Source organism: Mirounga angustirostris, unplaced genomic scaffold, assembly GCF_029215605.1.
Source record: "Mirounga angustirostris isolate CCGP_5_RB_7025 unplaced genomic scaffold, mMirAng1.0.hap1 SCAF_13, whole genome shotgun sequence".
In the NCBI taxonomy this organism is placed as follows: Eukaryota; Metazoa; Chordata; class Mammalia; order Carnivora; family Phocidae; genus Mirounga; species Mirounga angustirostris.
In genome coordinates this window covers 99599679-99616848 of record NW_026991721.1, presented here as the reverse complement: position 1 = coordinate 99616848, position 17170 = coordinate 99599679, and the positions used below count along the sequence as shown (strand labels likewise).

Sequence of the window (17170 nt, the reverse complement as noted above, 5' to 3'; positions counted from 1 at the left end):
TCCTGGGCTGACCCAGGCCAGCATATACACCCAGGGCAAAATTTCCACAGACCAGACCTACATGCCTTCTGATGCTCCCAGGCCTGCGGTAAGAGTGCCATCTGGAGGATCTCCATTTTAGAGAGAAATCCTCGTGCAAAACTGACCGTGGAAAATCAGGAGGAAAATCCCAACAATCTAGGATCCACATAGTGACAGAAGTCACTATCAAGTAGATTCAAGTTGTTTGCAGTCTCGCATTTTTAACAAAAACTCTTTCTCCTAAAAGCGTGGGGAACCTTCTTGAATTTCATTCTTAGCGTCATCCGTATAGTTCTGGTTATTGGAAAGAGGTTCTTTTTCTAGTTGGCCCACAGAGCCACGAAATGAGTCCTCTGAAAGTTCCCTTCCTCCCATAATCTGCATGCTCTCTAAAAGCAGGTTCCATTCCCATTCCAACTCGGGTTCCCAATCAGAACAGGTACCTTCAAGGTCCCTGTAAGAGCTTCCAGACAAACCCAACTCCCACGTGCTTAATCAGATGGCTCATCTCTGACCAAAACGAACATCCATCTGATCATCAGCTATCCACTGGCCAGAGAAGAAGACGCAGTGTGCCTGCTCCGAGCGCCATGGTGTTCAAACTGTTCGTTAGGGGAAACAGTCCTGAGAGACGGAGTCGACACAGCCTCAGAAGAACTGTAATGCAATTTTCTGTGCTACTGAGGGGAGGGAAAGAATGCGAAGTGTGCTTTTCAGTTACAAGAGATCCCACCCCCAAATTGCTGTACCTGTCAAGCAACAGGAATAGCTTCTATGAACAAAAGAAATCTGCTATTCGGTGTAATAGTCCTGTGATGCATTTATTTCAGTTCTGTCCTTAGTTCCCCATTCCCTCAATTGCTGAGAGAAGAATGCTACCTGAAATTGTGCGAATTTTCAAAAACAGATTATTTTCTTCACCCGCGAAAATGGCTCCTTCCTCTCTCAAGGGAGACAACTCCTTTGTTCTCAAAAAACTAAAGTTGGTTCAGGCAGTTCTTTTTTCTGTGAGTTCTCATTGTAGGACATGCTCAGTATAGACAAAGGGCTTTTCATTAACCACAGCTGAGTTCTGTTATTAAAAACAAAAACGGCCTTCTTTGTTATTCTACGACCCCTATCGTAGGTAAAAGAAACACTAAACAACCGGAATAAGTAGGCTGGACCAGAATTGAGGGGGAAGGCAGAACACTTGGAAGACAGGAGGAAAAATCATTGTTCTTGGGTGCCAGAAATCAAGGGGGTAAGCCTAAGGAAGCATGCCCACTGTACTGAAAACTTCTTCCAGGCCAGGTCTGCCTGGAGCATCTAAAAATCACACCCTTTACTCCCTTTTCGTGAGAGGAAACCTTATTTCAGTATGAAGAGTCCTACAGAGGTCCAGGATAACCTAGACATAATGCATACCTCCAATGGCTGAAAAGAGTTAAAACCAGATTAAGTTGAGCTGAAGAATTACCTATGTCCAGCAAATAAAGGACTAGGCTACAGAGCCCAGAGTTAGCATCTTGGGGCATATATATGTGCTGAAGGAACATGATCAATTTAAAACCTTTGCCATTTGATAAGGTACAGAAACAGTGGAGTTTAAGAGGGTGAAAAAAAAAATTCCAACCAAGAAAACAGAATTTAGTTGAAATAGCAAAATGTGACAAAAATGTAAACTGAAAGGAAGTCGTAGGAGTCCCAGAAATTACCAGAGGGTTATGAAGAAAGACGGTGACAAGTGAGTCCTCTGTGAGGGTCATAAATGTCAGTGAAGAGAATGGCACAGAAGACCAGAAAACTCATTGGTCTCTTTTGTCAAAGCTCCCATGTTATTAAAGACAATCACCCTTAACTCTGAAAAGCATTATTTATTGGAAAGAAATATTAAAAGGAAGTCTTCTTAATTCTGGCAAGGACAAATACTGCTCCCCTACCCCCCAAAATATATCTCCCCTTTGCTCACAAATTCTTCACCCTGACTCTTGGAATCCCCTGGATTCCTTGATCCAAGGCCATGGCCTACATCTACAATGGATACAGTTCCCAGAAGGCCCAGAAGCGACATGAAATAATGCTACCCTACAGTTTCTTATCAAGGGAGGATGGCTAGAAAGTCAACAAATTGAGGTGCTTCACTTGACAGCTTATCTTAACATCCAGTTCCTCAACAAAGCCTCATACAAGCCAGAAGATAAGGTGTTCTTAGGTGAAGTCAGACTTCCGTGATATCCCAGAGTTCACCGAAACCAACGGATGATTCCAATTAGTCTTTAAAGCAGTAATTATGCCAAGAGAGAAATCCACACAGTCAAGACATGGCTTTCTTAGGAAGACACAGCTACTTAATCTTAGCAAGGGCAGCTGCTCTTCTTTCTGTGTTCTGGAACAAGGCACGAATTAAAGCTTTTACTTCACTGGAAGAGAATGCAGCTGCCAAGGGCCCTTTTCCATCTGCCCACCTGCAAAATAAAAGATAAAATTCAATTTCCTCTTATGTCTCTGTATAAGCAAGATTTTAAAGCTGCTTCTTTGTTCCCAAACGCTTATTTGTCTTAAATGGAAGTAAAACAAATCCTGGCATCCTCCCCCTCTCGATGGCTCTACCAGCCAATCTCTTTAATTTCTGCTCCTCCAAGACATTTTGGTAACAGCATAGTCAGATGAAGAGACCAGGTTAGGAGATAAAACTGCTCCCCCTCATTCTATACTAAGTCCTGTCTGAACTTGAGAATTATGGCCACATCCTCATGTGGTTATATGGAGTCTTGGGATCAGTAACTATTTTTATTTTTTTTTTAGATTTTATTTATTTATTCATGAGAGACAGGGAGAGAGAGAGAGAGAGAGAGGCAGAAGCAGGCTCCCTGCCGAGCAGGGAGCCCGATGCGGGACTCGATCCCAGGACCCTGGGATCATGACCTGAGCCGAAAGCAGATGCTTAACCATCTGAGCCACCCAGGCGCCCAGTAACTATTTTTAAAAATGAGCCACAGGCAACAAACTTTAACCAACAAAGGACTGGTATAAAAAATACACAGCAAACTCCCATTAATCAATAATGAAATCACAAACAACCCTGTAGAATAAAGGGCAAAAAACATGAACAGGAATTTTACAATAGAAGGAAAATAAGTGATCAATAAAAAGATTCTCAACATCATTAGAATTTAGGGAAATATAAATTACAGTGACAATGAACTACCATTTCACAGGAACTAGCAAAAATTTCAGAGTCTCAGAATACCAAATACCGGTGAAACTGTAAAGCAACAGGATAAACCAAGGAAATATCTGTACAAGAGAATATGATACAGCAGTGAAAACAAACTATAGCTCTGCATACCATCATGAGTGAATTTCAAAAACAGAATATTAAACACAAGAAGCAAGTTATAGAAGACTCCATTTATAGAAAGTTCAAACATAAGCAAGTCTAAACTATATTGTTCAGGGATACGTGCAAATGTGGCAAAACTATAAAGGAAAGGAAAGGAAATAATTAACACAAAATTCAAGATAGTGGCTGCCTGTGATGAGAAATGTCTGGAGAGGGGCACACAGGAGTCTTCACGGTACTGGTAATATTTTTCTTAAATCAGGTAATGGGTACACAAATATTTTACTTGTTTTCTTTAAATTGTAAATATGTAAATATGTTGTGTGTGTGTATATATATGTATACACACACACATATATATACTGTATTCCTTCATATGTATATTTTATAATGTTAAAACATTTAAACTACATGACTAGAGGTAGTTTCTTCAGTAAGAAGTTTCCCAATTAGTTACTATCCTTAGGTTTACTGGAATCTCTAGGAGAAAAATTCTTCCTAGGCAAAAAACAAGAAGCTAAGATACACCAGTACTGTGATTATTCTCACAACAAAGAATTAATGATTATTAGGCTGCAGCAGGGTCCTTTAACAGCAGAAAGAAAATTTCTTTGCTGCTCTCTGGAGTCTTACCTAAAGACATCTCATTACTCACTAAGGACTTATAAATAACAAATAAATCAAATTTTGTTCTAATATAGTTGGAAGTATTTTGATGTGATTTTTCTCAAGCAGAAATCTCATTTTCATTGTTTTAGGATGGACAATACATGCTGAGAACAGCTCAGACACATCTGGGATGACTGGTCTAATACACTGGAGCATCTGTAATAAACTAATAAACCAAGCTAAAACAGGCAGACCAGTAGCTGTAAGGATGGAGATGGACCTTAAGGCCTACTCAGGGAGTTCCCTATGCAAAGTAGGCATACTCATCAATAATTTACCAAGACAATAATCAAAGCATCCATGAATGTGTAACTAACCCATATCTATTCTCTTTTGTGCAGCATCAGTGACCTCTGCACACCAAGTGTGATCCAATAAAGCATATATTTACTGCGCACAGCAAAGTCAACTGATGGTCTCTGGTGTCGGGAAAAAACATCATCCACTTTACTTAAGAAAAGATGAATCCTCTCTATGTGTATGATGCTTCATCTCTAAAGCCACTGTACTCCCTGCAGAAGAATTGCTGGTCGATCAAACAGTGGTTTGATGCTGAATATTCCATACAAATAAAAGTCACTTCTCTGTTAACAAATCAAAGTCAACCTTAAAATGTATCCACTGTTGGTTAAAATGGGCAACAACTTCCATCCAGATGTCAGAAGGTTGTCCTTCCTACAACTGTAAGATCACTGGTACAGCCTGCCAGAACGACATGTTCAAGACCAAAATAATATGAAACAAGAAGTCTTTATGTTATCAAATAGGAGAAAGTGGTAATGAGATCTACACTATTACAGACCATGCAAAGACCCCAACTACTGCAACTCAATATGAAACTCTTTCCTGAGCAAAATTAAGAAAATGAGAAAAGCATTACTATCAATGGCACCAATACTTTCCATCTTTGGAGATACAGAGAGAGAGAGAGAGAGAGAGAGAGGAAGAGATAACCCTCTCTAAAAGGGTTATACCCACCGATCCCCAATTTCTTGCAGGCTGGCTTGTAACATCATCATCAATTCCTTGAATGGCATCCACTTTTGCACATAGACTGGAACCTCTTCTTGGTATTTCTTGTTCTTGCCTTCTTCAGACAAAGGTGCAAATACTTGGGGTCCTTCGTCCATCACTGTTTTGCATAAGGAATACAATCTATCACCATCTTCAGTAGAGATGTCCTGGTTTTGCAGAGAGGGAACACAAAAGAACAGAATTGGGCCAGCTTAGCAGTCAGGAAAGGGGAGATCTTTGGTGCACGCTGTCCAAGGGGTCAGCTACAGCAACATGTTTTCCAACCAACTTAGCACACCTTAACAGACATGAGATATCATCAGCTCTCTGACAACACTCCTCAAGCTAGAATGACACAAAATATGTTTCAACAGATTGTTAATAATTTAGTTTGCCTGCATGAAAGAGCCCATTTCTCCAGCAGAATGTTGCACCCCTTGCTGCAAAGCAGGGGATATTTTTATAAACAAGGATTTAGCCAATCTATGCTTTAGAGACATCAGCTGGCAGAGTCCAGGCAACCTGCATCTAGGCTCACATATACAATCCCAACTGCAACAGGGTGCATTTCACTTCACCAAATTATTTAGGTCACTTGCAAATTAAATAAATATATGACTTCATACTTTACAACACATCTAAGGACTATCCAGTTTCCAGCCTTCTCATTCATAATTCCCACGGATGCTAAAGGGAGAAGCAGTATAATCCTACTTTCTTATATAAGTATAAAAGACAAAAATTAGCAAGTCTCCAGCAAAACAGAATTAAGACGGAACTGAAAAAAATAACAGTATAATGAGTTAGACGTAAAACACGAGCAATTTCTTCTACCATCTGTGTTGACTAGAAATGAGATTTCAACATCATTTTCTTAGTAAAGCGACAATTTGAGACAAGAACCGCCATCTCAAGTCTGGTGAGGCATCTAATGGCCCTTACCTCTAGAGCAGTGATTCTGCCAATGATCTCAGAAATTGCTGTATTGAGTAAAGTCCCCATGGCCTTGCAATATATGTTCACTGGCAGGACATCCTGCCAGACAATTCCAAGTCTCTTCAGCTGGTGTAGTACCTGTCAGGAGAATACAGCTGCTGACATGAAGTTGACTATTGCCAACTCCTATTCTGCACATTCACATTTATCACATGGTTATGGGGAAAGAGGCATTATAGGAAGGTGAGGTAAAGTTATCAAAAGTATGAGCTTCTTGAATATGTCACCCTAGTGATATCCCTACTAGATGAAAAGCAGACTTATCTGAGGATGGGAAAACCACTGCAAGAAGATAAACCTTTAACAGGTCAGAGTTATGTATAGATAACTGAGAAATGTATAGAATTGTGGATTTAGTATATTGTACACCTGAAACCAATACAAAGCTGCAATGTTAGTTTTCACTTCAATAAAAAATAAATAAATAAAAACCATGTGCTCATTAAAAAAAAAAAAAAAAAGATGACAAATCGTGTAGGAGAGAGAGGGGCACTGAGGTAAAAGCTAATATTTCAGATTTCCCAAACTGACAGACTTACTAATAACTAGTCATGTTATTGGGTGGATAGAAAGATAGCTTCCTGTTGGCTTGGTGGGATAGGAAAGGGAAAGGTCATAAGCGTGACTGTAAAAGGTACCCATATTTTCTGACGGGGGTTGTAGAGAATCAACTGAACTACCTGCTACATATTCTTTGCTGCTTAAAACACAAGGGGGAATTATCTGGAGAAAGAGTACAAATTCCAGAGCTAACAGCAGCTGCCCACCTGCCGGACTGCTTTACTTGCTGCAGAGTAATTCTCTTCATCATCCATGTTGGAAAAGTTTCTAGCACTTGATAATCTTTCCAGAAGTTCTCCTTTCTGTGCCCTCATTTGGGCCAAAAAGCACTCTGTCCCTATGGTGGGGAAATAGAATAAAGAATTCTAAAAGTTGTTCAAGTGCACTCTACAACTCCAGGGTGGAGGAAGAGAGACAAGCATGAATCATACATTATTCTGCTTATTTGAAAACAACTGCTTGCCAGATGACATCATAAAGTGCTCTAAGGTTACTAGAAATAATCACTTCTAAAATACATTAGCCAGTCCCTCCAAACCCACTCTCAGGATAATAAGTCTTTCCCAATAGTCTGTCCAGGGTCAGATAAGAAACATTACTTATTCAGAAGCAGCAGCTACTTATTTTTCTGATATATCTACACCACCTAAGGGAAAAGTCAGGAAGTAAAAAACTAAGTGAATCATATAGGTTCTCTGCTTTTCTTAGAATATCATTATAGTAAACATATTGATTTATCCCACATTTCATTTCTTTTGATTTTTAATAATCCCAAGTAAAGCTAGGTAGAAGAGCAGAGAGCTATCTTGAGGTTTTGCAAAAGAACAAGCAGTGACATTAGTAAGCTCTTACTGACAAAGCTAACAGAATTATCACAATACAAATCTCATTATGTGTCATTCTACTGACAGGACTCTGATTTGGTGAATTCACTGCACACCAGCAATGCAGCTTGAATCTCTAATGTACCATGAAATCATGTCTTGAAAAAGTAGTACTTCCACAAAGACTGCATTCACTTTATAAAATTAAATAACCGGGAACAGTTGCAAACTAAATGCTATCCCACTTTCCAATATAGCTCAGGACCACCACCTAATTTCTCACTGCCTCATTCATAAATTACAAAGACAGGACGCTGAGAAGCTGCGTAATCAGTATGTCCTAAATTGAAGGTATCCGTTACCAAGTCTCCTGAAGCCAGGTACAAGATCCACAAAGGTCGTGGTGCCATCACAAAGAATGGGGGCAAGACGCAATCTGAACTGATGCCCGAGTGTCAGCAGGTGGTGAGCAATATACATACAGTTGTTGTGGTGAATGGCAGCCAACTGGGGCAGTTTCTGAAGGTTCTCCCTAGGCCAGGAGGAGGGGTGGAAAAAGAAAGAAACCAAAAGTTACTGAAGCTGAGGTGGATGAAAAGTTACTTCTTTTTTAATGTACTTCTAGGCTTTAAGAACTGTCTCTCCTGTACAAATACATAACAAGGTCCGGTCTCATCACTCCCACCCCAGTCAAGCAGAGTGAGACCATTCTGCCTGAGTGCAACCTGATCCTATAATCCTATCCCAGTGATTAACAGAAGAGAAAGAGCACGGGAACCCAGATGTTGACCTGTGTCGACTCTCTGTACATAAACCCAGAAGAGCTGTATACATTCCCTCCAAACTTAACACTGACCAGTCTGTGCAAGTAGGGACTTGCTTGCCCTTCTGCCAAATTCCTTTCTCACTTAGACAGTGAAGCACTAAACTCTTCTAATTCACTAGTTTTCAAATTGGCTACAGATCAGAGTCACCTGGGAAATTTTAAAACATACAGATGTTTAGACTTGAATAAATAACCAATATTCTTTCAACATGTTTTTTTCTTAAATGGTTTATTGCATTTCATTGTGAATTTCAGTAACCAAGATATTTTTGGTGGGAATATAAAATTACTGGTTTTAATCCAACTTACACTTTAGATATAGAGTACCATACAGAAATCAGAAACAGTGGCACTTACTTGTGATATGTTGGCACGACATCATGGAACAAATGGAAGATATTCCTCACTGAGTAGAAAAGTTGAATAGCACTGAAGAAAAAAAAGTTTCAACAGAAATGCATAAGGATATTAGCAATGAGATAAAAGGTCAAACTAAGTGCACATTAGTCATCACCAAAACTACAGTTCGAGAGAACACCTGGCTTTGGTCACTGCTGAAAACACCCTTAATCTAGATGGAAATATATTCTCAACCAGTATTTACTAACTAGATTGCAGTTCTAAAACCCTGGATCCATTAATAATTTTAAGAACAGCAGCATTAACCCAAAGCCTCCTTCCCATTATCAATTTGTGTTCTGCCAGTACCCAGAGTATCCCTTCAGTAACAAATGGAGCTAAGCCTCAAGCAAATGTCACCTACTCACTGACGCACTCTGCAAAGGGCAAGGTATCAATAAAGGCATTCACTTGGTTCTTTTAGAATCAGTCTGACTTTCAGCCCTCACCTTTTCTCCTCCTTACCCCAATGCAAGGAGATGAATCAACATTTCTAGGATAGAATCTAACCTCAAAATTTTCTGCCCTTTAAATCTGGCCTTAGAACACCTGAAGATTATTATTAAAATGCACTCAGAGCAAATATAAGGTCTGTACAGCTTACTTCCACATAAGACTATCTTAAACTAGGGGCGCCCGGGTGGCTCAGTCGTTAAGCGTCTGCCGTTGGCTCGGGTCATGATTCCAGGGTCCTGGGATCAAGCCCCACGTTGGGCTCCCGGCTCGGCAGGAAGCCTGCTTCTCCCTCTCCCACTCCCCCTGCTTGTGTTCCCTGTCTATGTCTGTCTCTCTGTCAGATAAATAAAATCTTTAAAAATAAAAAAAAATTTTTTAGAACAAGACTATCTTAAACTATGTACCTTGAATAAGTAACAGGAATTCCACAAATATTTAGAAAAACAAGTCATGGTTACTATATCCCTAAACACTGTTACTACTTGATTACGATGATACCTGATGAAATTATTTCATTTTACTTTTGTTGCACGTGTTGCTATTCAAGGTTTGGTAAAGGGGAAGTGAGTCATAATGTAGTTGTGTTTTTGTCCTGTTTCAAACTATTTCTTTTGGAGGAAAGAATGCATATAGATATGCAGTACACAAAACTACTGTTTAGTGTTCGGTGTTATCAAAAAATTGCGGAAATACTGCCTTGCATCTCTAACTTTTGGGCTAGTATGTTTCAGGTGAAATAATGGTTACTCTAAATTTATTTTACCAAAGGAATATATACTTTTTTTTTTTTTAAGGAATATATATATTTTTTACATGTTTTTTTCTTCCTACTTATATTTAAAACTGGATGGGGGGCTTGTGAACACAACAATTCATTGACGTCATGGAAATATCTTGGTAAACATGTTTTCTTTCTTTCTAGAGCAGAATAAAATAAAGGGGTTTGTTTGCATGTGGAAATAAAAATGAAAACTCTGGAAGCCCACCTGAGAGGCAATGTAGTTGAGTCAGGCCCTAACTGGGACTGTTCTCTCCTGTGTGGACAAGGAGTAAAGAACTGCTACCCACAGATTCAAACTGAAGACGCTTTTGTCACTCCGCTCTACAGCGTGGGCTCCAGCCTGCCATCTCCTTCTCAATTTTGTCTAGGAGTAGGAGAGGGGCTCATGAAGCAAAGAGAGGTTCAGAACGAAATGTGGACTAGAGTTGGAGGTACCCTGAATACAGTATCAATTAAGAGAAATCATCTTGAAAGGATAAATCAGATCTTCAGGACATTCCATGCTTTTCCTTCTACCTTTGGCCTTCCAACCATTATTGCATTAAAAACAAAAATGTAAATTAATTATAATTAATGTAAAATAATTATAATCAAAATGTAAAATGAATGCTAAGCTAAAAGGCCAGGGCAGGCTGGAGCAGATGGTATTATGACCACTATTACCATGGCCACCAGTAATAATAAAATAAACATTTGAGTACTGATCATTTTCCAGGTAGTATTCTAAGTTCTTTACATGTGCTTTTTCATGTAACATCATTCAACTCATATAAAAGTAGAAATTAAACAAAAATTAAAAGAGCTTTTTATAGAAGAGTGATTAACAACTTTAATGTCAAAGAAACTCCATTTGTTCATCCATACACATGCTTCCATTTCTAATGTATGCTGTGAGAAGTACATGTTATTGCAAATAAAAGTGAACTATCGATATATATTTGTGTGCTGCACTGTTTTTCTAAGGAAAAAAAATATTAACTAGTGGGATAAGAAAACCCAAAGAATTCCAGCTAATTTTCACAATAAATGTCTAGTTTAGATGTACATGTAACCATGTCACTGCCATTTTCAGAACTCTTACCACTGATCACTGCTGGTTGTTGCCTCTAGTAAAGTCTGATAGGCAAGTTCCATTAACTGCTTCACAGATTCACTGATGCGGCACGTGGGCAAAGAGAAGGAATGTTGGTCCAATGTATTTTCAGGCTCTAAATTCACCACCTCGTTGTATTGAGTTGTGGACATTTTCTGTACTTCTAGCTTCTCATCCTTCTCAGGACAGGGTAAGTCTGGCACACTTATCTTAGAATCAGGAGTAATCTAAGATTCAAACATAAAACACAGAAAATGTATTGTCCTCAGAATAGTTCAAGCGCAAGCATACAGACAGGAGTAAGATGCTGGTGGACTTGCATGACGACCAAGTTGTGGCTCTACAGAGTAATCAAAAGATTTGAGTAAATACGGAAATTATTTTAATGACTGCTCGATTTTGAGTGACAGCATGTCCTAAGAAATAAAAAATTGCCTTTACTTGTGCCATTCTTCCATTTCTTCTGTGTACTCATCATATTGGTGGAAAGAGCAAAGCTGTGAAACTGGCCCAAGATTTCAGGTAAATGAAAGAACCTTCAAAAATCATCTTTCTGGGGTGCCTGGGTGGCTCAGTCATTAAGCGTCTGGCTTCGGCTTAGGTCATGATCCCAGGGTCCTGGGATCGAGCCCCACATCAGGCTCCCTGCTCCTCGGGAAGCCTACTTCTCCTTCTCCCACTCCCCGTGCTCGTGTTCCCTCTCTCGCGATGTCTCTGTCAAATAAACAAAATCTTAAAAAAAAAAAAAAAAATCATCTTTCTCAGACTAGACTACTAAAATACTGCAGACCAGTATAATTTTGTGTTCTGTTGTCATTAAACAAATTATTCCCCACCAGCAACATGTATTGGCTTAGTCTAAGAAATAACCCATTCAGGCTAGCATACCTCCACTAAACAAAAAAAACTTCAAAACCAAAAAAGCTTCCCTAACATTTATACGAAATGAAAATTCCGGGGCACGTGGGTGGCCCAGTCGTTAAGCGTCTGCCTTTGGCTCAGGTCATGATCCCAGGGTCCTGGGATCGAGTCCCGCATCGGGCTCCCTGCTCAGCGGGGAGCCTGCTTCTCCCTCTCCCTCTGCCTGACGCTCCCCTGTTTGTGTACACCTGTGCGTGCTCTCTGTCAAATAAATAAATAAATAAATAAATAAATAAATAAATAAAATCTTAAAAAAAAGAAAATTCCTAGACTTATCAAAACCTACTGAAAGAACACTAGGCTGCTAGTCTGGAAACATCAGTATTATTTTTTACCTTGACTTTTAACAAAGTCATTTAACCTCTCTGGACCTCAATTTTCTTGTTGTAAAATGAAGAAATTGCACTACAATAACGGTCTTCAAACTTTGTTTTCCGAAGATGCCAGAGGGGCCAAAAAATAAAAGAGATTAAGCAGGTGGGAGCAGCAGGTTCCACCGCAAGAGCAGCAGTCCTGCTCTGCGCATGCTCGACTTCCCCACAAAGTTTCTAACAGAAAAAGCTCCAAGTCTCATAAAAATGTTTATGTCATCAAATTTGCCTTCCTGATCTACAAAATGGTATAAAAGTATCTATTTCAAAGGGCTATTAAGAAGTTTAAATGAGAATACAAATGTCTGGGGGCCAGCAGTCAAATTTATGGCAAAGATAGAGAGTAGAAGAAAAAATATAATTATAGAGATGATTAAAAGATGCTAATGTTTGTCTGAAAAAACAGTGGACCCAAAATACACATGATCCAATGAAGTGATTTCTTGAGGAAGGTGAGGGAACCCATAATGGAAGAATATAAGATCTAGTCTGGTATCTGTGAGATTAAAATGTCAAAACAAGGGGCACCTGGGTGGCTCAGTAGGTTAAGCATCTGCCTTCGGCTCAGGTCATGATCCCAGGGTCCTGGAATCGAGTCCTGCATTGGGCTCCCTGCTCAGCGGGGAGCCTGCTTCTCCCTCTCCCACTCCCCCTGCTTGTGTTCCCTCTCTCGCTCTGTCAAATAAACAAATAAAATCTTAAAAAAAAAATGCTTAAAACTCATTAAAAAAAAAACAACAACCCAAAATACCTCAAAATGTGTTAAAATCTGTGCACTTCAAAGGGCTAATGAACTATTTTGCTGGGTGGACACAGTAACAGAGTACCCCCAAGGAAAAGGGAGGATCACAAGAGAAAGGATAGAGGGAAGAAGAGCCTAGTTCCTATCACTGTGACAGGAGAAAAATGGCTGAGGAATTTTCTATTAAGGGACTACGTTAGTCTATGTTTTACTTTAATCTAAGTAATACCTTACATTTACCAAATATTTTATGTACATAAAATTTGAGAAAAAAAAAAAAACAGAAAATACAGACTTATCTAAGGTCAAAGAAGTAAATTACCCTTTGTGCAAATTACAGAGCCCCCTGATTTTGTAGATAATTGTTGATACCCTACAAAGACTCTATCTTTTTTGTTTTACTACTTTGACTGTAAAACTAGTGCCTCTGTTAGCTTAAGAGATGAAGTCAACATTTTCACAACAGGGTATAATCTCTGGACATAATGAAGCCCAATTATATCTGTCATAAAATTGTGTCCTAAAAACTCAAGTACTGAAGTTGAGAAAAATCTACATAGGTTGATATACGTTCTAATTTCAACAACAGAAATCTATTATATTTACATGGGTTTTTCAATGTACACAACGCTTTCATGTGCACTAACTATCTCATCAGGGCCTCATGGTATCCTAGGAAAGACACAGGTATCAGGACCACCTGAGAGATGAGAGAACTTAACCGTTGGAAGATGAGAACTTCTCCCAGTGAGCTCAGCAACTGTCATGCTCTAGAGCTCCCACTCTACCAAATTTGTCTCAAAAATGCACACCACTTCCCAAAGACAAGGTAATACACATTAAGATAACCCCCAGTACCTTCACAGTGTTGTGAATTTCAGAGGTCATCAGGTTTCTAGCTGCCACAATCACATCCTGACATTTCTTGTTAGCAAAATGAGAATTGATGTTACGGGCATATTTCAGCAAATCGGTAGTATCTCCTTTTAAAAACCTCATCTCCTTGAGGGCATTTTCAAATTCTTCAGTGGACTGTATGATCTGAGGAAGAAAGACAAAGGGGAAAAAAAAGAATTATATACACATAGTCCATTCCAGTGTTAAAATTTCAAATCCAAAGTAACAAGGACCAGCTGGTCATTTAAGTTTTACAACAGACCAGCAGTTAGCAGGTATACACATATTAGACATTCCTCCAGCCCTAAGTTCACTAGGAATAGCACCTTCAATATAAACTTCGGATTCTACTGAGTACAAGCGCAAAGATCTCTAAAGTAAATACACTTATTTCAGTGTTCAAGGAAATGCTAAAAAGAAGCAAAGGTATCTCACTAACTAAAATATACTTAAAAAGAAAAACATTCTTCCCAATCAAAAGGGAGAAAGCAAGGACAGAAATAAGTAATAGGGAATTTGCTTCCACTCCCTATTAATAATTTCCTTAAAGATGTCGCTGAAGAGCAAAAGGTCTCCCAGGAAAAACCAGACACCAATACTCACCTACAGTCTCTTATAACCTTCTGTGGTATCTCTGCACTCACCTCTTCATACTGCTGTAACTTGCTGCTATTAGTTGGGATAGAATAAACCAAACAGTTTTTAATGAGGCACTCAGACAAGTCCTCCCAGATCATGTCACCAAGCATCTCAGCCAATACAATCTTAGATGTTTTTTCATTTTCTAGGTCGGTATCAAGAGGTAAATCTGAATCAAAAGAAAAAGCTTTAAACAAGACACCATTCACAGTTCAGATTATGCTCAAGTTCCCTAGTTTTCTAGAATTCTTTAATTTTAGGATGGGGAAGAAAACAGCACAGATAATTTTACAGCTATCTCAAGTGCCTGCGTGGGACAAAGCATGACATACAATTATTACTTTATTTTCATTGCTCAACTGAAGAGTCTGCACTGTATTACTGCCTGTACTCTACAATAATAAAGTATTAAGCCATCTACACTCTACAGTAATCATCTACTGCTAATCTACTGATCTGATTATATGACAAGCACTCAGAAGTTCTGCATACCAAGTTGAAACTCATTTAGAATAAAACCCCAGTTCTTTAATAATAAACATCCTCTGTCATCTCTACCTAGGATCTGCATGTTTATCCTAAGTAAAATATCAATAAACACCTTACATTACAGCGTAATACCTAACCTAGCAAACGGAATACTTCAGAAGCCTCTCTACAATATATCATATGATGGGTTTTTTTCCCAACACACTTTAACAGAGTTATTTAAAATATAATATTAACGACATAAATAATAGTTAAGAATCAGTGACCAACGAAGAGGGAAAAGGAACCATAAAAGAGACAAGCTATTTTTTTTTTAAAGATTTTATTTATTTGAGAGAGACAGAGATAGCGAGAGAGAGCAGGAGCGGGGAGGAGAGGAAGAAGCAGACTCCCACTGAGCAGGGAGCCCCACATACAGCTTGAACTCAGGACCCCAGGATCATGACCAGAGCCCAAGGTAGACGCTTCACCAACTAAGCCACCCAGGCACCCCAAGGGACAAGCTATTTTTAACCTCGTTCCAATTCACCAAGGAAGGCCTTAGGGGATAAAAACCTTAAAAAAAAGTGAAGCATATTATCTCAGAGCCTTGAGAAAGTTAAAATGTCTAAAATCTATACCTGCACAGCCACCGGCCACATTTTGCTGCTGAGCACTTGAAATGTGGTTAGTGTGACTGAGGAATTGAATTTTTTAAATTTTTAATCGGTTTCAATTTCATTTTATTTTATTTTTTTAAAGATTTTATTTATTTATTCATAAGAGAGAGAGAGAGAGACAGAGGGAGAACAGGCTCCCCGCTGAGCAGGGAGCCCGATGCAGGACTCGATCCCAGGACCCTGGGATCATGACCCCAGCCGAAGGCAGACGCTTAACCATCTGAGCCACCCAGGCGCCCTCAATTTCATTTTAAAAATGGAAGCAGGGGGGCACCTGGGTGGCTCAGTCGGTTAAGCATCTGACTCTTGATTTCCGCTCAGGTCGTGATCTTGGGTTGTGAGATGGAGCCCTGCATCTCTCTCCCTCTCCTGCCCCTTACCCCGCTTGCATGCTCGCTCTCTAAACAAACAAACCAATAAAAAATAAACAAACAAAATCTTTAAAAAAATGGAAGCAAGGGTGTGTGATTATAAAAAGAGAGCACAAAGCAGCTTGTGGTGTTAGAATAGTCCATATCTTAATTAAAGTGGTGGCCACATGGATCTACGTGTGATAAAACTACACAAAACTACACACACACACACACACACACACAAATGAGTGCAGGTGAAACCGGAATAAGCTCTGTGAATTGGACCATCGTCAGCTTGCTGGGTGTGACATCGTACTATGGGTACACAGGATGTTAACACTGAGGAAAATGGCTGAAGGGTACATGGGACCGCGGTACATTTTTTGAATCAAAATCTTAAAGTAAAAGAAACAAAAGGAAGTAGTGTAGTTTTCTGTTAAGCAGAACTTCGTTGTTTCGATAAGACTGCAATGTCACTTGAACCACTGTACCGCATAAGCAATCATGTTGTCTGTACTGCTCATGGCAGGCACATGAATCATTCCCAGCACGGCACACGAACACATAACCAATCCCATCAGTGTAAACAGATTCATTCCATTCGAATTATTTTTTTTCTATGCACCAATGTAACACTGTAATGCGTTTATTTGAATATTTATGCATACAGCACAAGCTACAATGGTACCTATATAAACTGTAAAAGGCAATTAAATAGAAATACTTATCTTAATCATGATGTAATTATTTTTCTAAGTTTAAGAAAAATAACTATGGACAAGGTATGCTACCGATGCAGAATTAAGTGAAGATGCAAAAGCGAGTAGAATCATGGGAACAGTAAAGGAAAAAAAAGAGAGACTGGAAGAAAATGTCACAATAAATGGCAGCTGCAATTTACTAACACAGAGCAAAACAAAAAAACCTGCCTTTCTTTTAAAGATAATAAAGTAAACAATACTAAGAGACATTTCAGCTAGTATCATAAACATTTCACCATACTATTAAAAGTACTCTATTCTTATTTTAGTTTTTTATTAAGAAAGGGTACTGAGGGCGCCTGGGTGGCTCAGTCATTAAGCGTCTGCCTTCGGCTCAGGTCATGATCCCGGGGTCCTGGGATCGAGCCCCGCA

General features: G+C 39.2%; 1 protein-coding gene across 2 annotated transcripts in view; it reads right to left on the bottom strand.

Annotated features, from left to right (window-relative positions):
* Window positions 1–1862: 1862 nt before the first annotated feature.
* Window positions 1863–17170, bottom strand: part of ZW10 (zw10 kinetochore protein) — a 32210-nt gene continuing 16902 nt past the window's right edge. For both annotated transcript variants that reach the window (XM_045895006.3, XM_045895007.3), the window contains exons 8-16: window positions 14541–14704; window positions 13858–14040; window positions 10954–11192; window positions 8594–8665; window positions 7773–7942; window positions 6793–6923; window positions 5972–6103; window positions 4994–5196; window positions 1863–2468 (exon numbers count right to left, since the gene is read on the bottom strand). In XM_045895006.3, the coding sequence (XP_045750962.1) occupies window positions 2348–2468; window positions 4994–5196; window positions 5972–6103; window positions 6793–6923; window positions 7773–7942; window positions 8594–8665; window positions 10954–11192; window positions 13858–14040; window positions 14541–14704 (1415 nt within the window). In that variant the 3' untranslated portion in view covers window positions 1863–2347. The remainder of the gene's footprint in view (window positions 2469–4993; window positions 5197–5971; window positions 6104–6792; window positions 6924–7772; window positions 7943–8593; window positions 8666–10953; window positions 11193–13857; window positions 14041–14540; window positions 14705–17170) is intronic.